Raw genomic sequence first — 4,531 nt, forward strand, 5'->3', positions numbered from 1 at the left:
TCTATATGGTCTTCTCTGTACCGTTTTGGTCTGATCAATCAATCGAATTTGCATTTCACCAGAATTGACGCGAGTCTGAGACGCACCCTGTATAAAAGAATCTGAGTAGGATTTTAACAATGTTATTATTTCGTTTTTGTTTTCTCCATTTACATTGCTTTCTATTATATCAAATGAGTTGTCTATGAATTTAGAGCACGTTTTTACAATTTTTGTTTCATCCTTAATTATTTCAACCCCTTTACAAGATACTACTGCAGCATATCCCTCAGGCAACACTTCTCGTCCCAGTACAATATTATTTGACATACAAACATCGGGTACAACATGAAATGTTACATTTAAACTATTTCCATTAATAAGAATATTGTTATCAATCTGCATTGTACTACAAACATTTGCATTTCCGATACCTTTTAAGCTAACTACGTTATTTACTTTTCTACCGCTTAGCTTCTCTGCAAAACTCTCTTTAACCAAAGAGCACTCTGCTCCAGAATCGAAAAAGATTGGAAAGTCCTCACCTCGTAACAGCATACTTGTCTGCGGTTCATCCACCACGCACAGCTCAGCTCTCTTTTCGTTCCGCAATCCAGCTCCACCGCCTGTCATATTATGATAGGGCATTGTGAGGCTATATGACCTTGCTCTCGGCAACGATAGCAAGTTATATTGTCTTTAAAATGCTGCTGAAATGGTTGGCTTCCTCGTTGATCCTGTCTGGACATGCCGGCGCTCTGCTTCTTGTTTCGGCAATCAATCATTTTGTGCCCCATCTTTCCGCAAAGATGGCACTTCAGTGACGCCAACTTAGCTCGCTTTGCTCCAGATTCCTCATTTCCAGAATGATGTGTGCGCTTGTCAAAAGCGAAGACCTGCAACTCAGCCTGTAGGTCACGTCTATTTTTGATCTCGGCAGTGTATGCAATTCTTTGCACTCGGCGGTCAAAGTTGGCCAAATGTCCCAAAACCACGGACACCGCAATCCTCTCAGCATCCAAGCCCTTCCACTTGTTGACAAGCGAAGTCACCATGCGACTAGCGTATATCGCAAGGCATTCACTGTTGCCGGGGCGACAGTTTAATAACTTCAAAAACATGGCGGCTGGCGTTTCAGTATTTGCATAGCGTTGTTGAAATAACTGTTTAAATTCCGGCCAAGTCACGCCTGCGTAGCACACTTCAGAAAGCTTCCTTCCAACGATTTTGTTAAGGCCAATATTAGAGCACTGCCTTCCAGCGGTTTTTCAACCAAAATAATGTCAACCGTAGCACACCATTGAGTAGCGTCGGCGCCAGGAATGTCGGCGTTAAATTTCAACAATGTGACGACTCAAGTTTGTGCCTGTTCTCGTACCGACGCTTGCAAAGTTTTTGCCAATTCCAGGAAACTTTGGCTTTGGTGCTCCATCAAGATGCGCAGTTGGTATTCCATGATTAGTAGACGAAAGTACAATCCCACTTCTGATGTCGAAACGCTAAAAGTTGTTCTATGATTGTGTAGCGAGTCCCTTGATAGCTTTTCCAATTGTTCTTCCGCTGCTTGTGTGTTTCTTCTTAACTTTTTTCTTAGAGAAGAACCACCACGCTAAACCAGGGCCACACTCGATCTTTTTGTATGTCAAGATCTCACAACCAAATACCAACCAAAACCGTCCTATCGATTAGTATCGTAAGCAAGTTAACCATCTATAAGGCGCTCATTTCAAAATAACATTTCCTTCTCCGACAAGTATATATGGTTCTATATAATTTATTTGGAAATTTCTTTGGGTTTTAATGTATTTGCATTGAGTTTGCTCTTGTTTAATAAGTACAACAATACATTTGCGAATATTAATTTATCTGTATCTTTATGAAATACTTGGTTATTGAATACATAAAACTTATCGAATATTTGCTCGGTTAGAATATAGTTATGTTCATCTGGGTATGGAACTATGGTAACTTATGTAGTTACTGCTTTATTTAATTCGAAATACAATATAATGTTGACTTGATGCCGTAAGCTTGTTGCGCGGCGGGGTTGAAGTCCAGAGTGGCCAGTCTGACGATATCAGAAGATATCGTCATCCAGGAAAGGTCTTGGCGTTAGTACTTGTTTACGCCGTGTTGCCAGACTGGGTTTTAGTCTGGGCGCCACATCTACTCCCCCTCCAGTGACTTCGCCAGGTGGTGAAGGTAACGGTATAAATTCTGGAGCTGCAGGTGCAGGGCTCGGTGGCGTAGGTGGCTGCGAAATCTGTTGGTCAGGCGGTGGATCCTCGTGGTGGTTTCGCTAGCGTCAGATTCAGCTATGAAGGCAGGCTTGAGGAGGTCGACTGATATGGCCTTCTCTTGTCCATGAATGCTGATGACGTAGAACTTGTCATCAACCCGGCGTATTACCCGATGAGGTCCCGTGTAAGGCGGCTCGAGTGGTTTTTTAACAGATGCCACTCGCTTGAAGACGTGCGTACAAGTTCTCAGGTCCTTACAAATGAAAACAGGTGGTTTAGCGTGATGCGCCGCAGGAGTAGGTCGGGCTGCCCTGATATGTTGACGTAGTTGCTCGGTGAGTCGGTGATCCTTGCTGAAGGCGGTTGGAGTGTGCGACTCAAAAAATTCGTTGGGGATACGAATAGTGGTGCCAAACAGCATTGGAGGTCCGCCTTAAACGCCGAGCGCAGCCCCAACAGAACTGTAGGCAGGAGATCCGGCCATGCTATGTGAGATTTACACATCAGGGCGGCCTTGAGGGTACGGTGCCATCTCTCCACGATGCCGTTTGACTGAGGGTGATACGCAGTTGTACGTATCCTTTCGGCTCCAATTAGTTTACCCAGCTCAGCAAACAATGAGGATTCGAATTGAGTTCCCTGGTCCGTTGTTATAGTGAGTGGACAGCCAAACATGCAGATCCACTGTGTATACAGAGCATTCGGTCTCCGCGGTGATGTTGGATAGTGGAATAGCTGCAGGCCATCTGCTGAAGCGGTCGATGATGGTAAGACAGTAGCGTAAGTTACGGATAGTGGGAAGCTCAATCAGATCGACGTGAATGTGCTCGAAACGATTGTCAGGAACATCGATCTTCTCCACCAGGCTGCGTGTGTGGCGATGGATTTTGGCCCGCTGGCAAGGAACGCATTGTCGGGACCAGAGGGTGGCATCACGGTTAATTCCTGGCCAGACAAACCGCTGCTTAAGTAACTTTGCAGTTGTACGGCCGCTGGGATGCGCCAATTCATGTACTGCATCAAAAGCTTGGCGTCTCAGACTTTTGGGTAAATATGGCCGATCGCGTCCATTCGAGATGTCACACCAGATGTCTAGGTTGTCGAGGTTCCTAATTTGTAGAACAAGGGACGTTGTTTGAGGAAGCTCAGCCATTTCATCGTCGGTTTGTTGGGCCTCGAATATCGCTTGAGCACTGAAGCTAGACGGCATGCTTATGGTGTTGATGCGTGAGAGGGCGTCTGCCACTGCGTTGTTTTCCCCGGGATTGTACACTATCTCCGTTGAGAATTGGGAGATAAAATCCAATTGGCGGAGTTGTCGAGGCGATGCTTTGCTTGCTTTCTGCCTGAAGGCGTATTGTAGTGGCTTATGGTCGGTTTGGATGATGAATGGACGACCCTCTAGAATGTGCTTGAAATGGATGATACCAGCGAAAATAGCCAGAAGCTCGCGATCATACGTGCTGTAGCCTTGCTCTGTCGGAGACAGTTTCCGCGAGAAAAACCCAATGGGACGCCAAACTTTGCCGACTAGTTGTTCGAGAGCAGCGCCGATCGCTGTATCGGAGGCGTCCGTTTTAAGGGCGAGGTGAGCCGATGGGGAAAGGAACGAAGAGCACACGGCACGTAAAATTCCTTGCTTGCAGACCTGGAATGCATCCTCCGCAGGGCCGGTCCAGGCTATTTCGCGCTTGTCATTTTTGGTTGCGCCTTTTAGGTAGTCTGTGAGCGGGATTTGAGCCTGAGCTGCGTGTGGGATGAGGTGTCGGTAGTAGTTGACCATTCCCAAAAACCGGCGCAATTCCATGATAGTTTGAGGCTTGGGAAAACTGTTGATTGCTTGCGTGCGCTCAACAGGGGGCTTGAATCCGCTCGCATTGACTTGGAACCCTAAGAAAATGACCTCACTTTTACCAAATTGGCACTTTTGAGGGTTAATTTGCAGGTGCAAAATCTCAAAGATTGTCTGGAGGTGCTTCAAATGCTCCTCATGCGTTGTGGAGAACACGATGATGTCGTCCATATAGCATCCTACGAATGGAATGCCTCGAAGCAGGTTGTCCATGTGGCGCTGGAAGGTTTGCGCTGCATTGCGCAGTCCAGGTGGCATGCCGACGAATTCGAAAAGGCCGAACGGTGTAGTGACAGCTGTTTTTGGAATATCATCTGGCGCGACTGGGATCTGGTGGTAGGCACGCACCAAATCGATTGTGGAGAAAACCGAGCATCCATGCAGACGTGGAAGAATGTCTTCCCCATGGGGAATCGGGTAGCGATCTGGAATAGTGGAAGCATTAAGTTTACGATAATCA

General features: G+C 46.5%; 1 protein-coding gene across 1 annotated transcript; it reads right to left on the reverse strand.

Annotated features, from left to right (window-relative positions):
* Window positions 1-532: 532 nt before the first annotated feature.
* Window positions 533-1,806, reverse strand: LOC122319500. The gene has a single exon (XM_043206834.1). The coding sequence runs from the start codon at window positions 1,098-1,100 to the stop codon at window positions 609-611; it is 492 nt and encodes a 163-aa protein (XP_043062769.1). The 5' UTR covers window positions 1,101-1,806; the 3' UTR covers window positions 533-608.
* Window positions 1,807-4,531: the final 2,725 nt, after the last annotated feature.

The sequence above is a fragment of the Drosophila yakuba genome, chromosome 2L, assembly GCF_016746365.2.
Source record: "Drosophila yakuba strain Tai18E2 chromosome 2L, Prin_Dyak_Tai18E2_2.1, whole genome shotgun sequence".
NCBI lineage: Eukaryota > Metazoa > Arthropoda > Insecta > Diptera > Drosophilidae > Drosophila > Drosophila yakuba.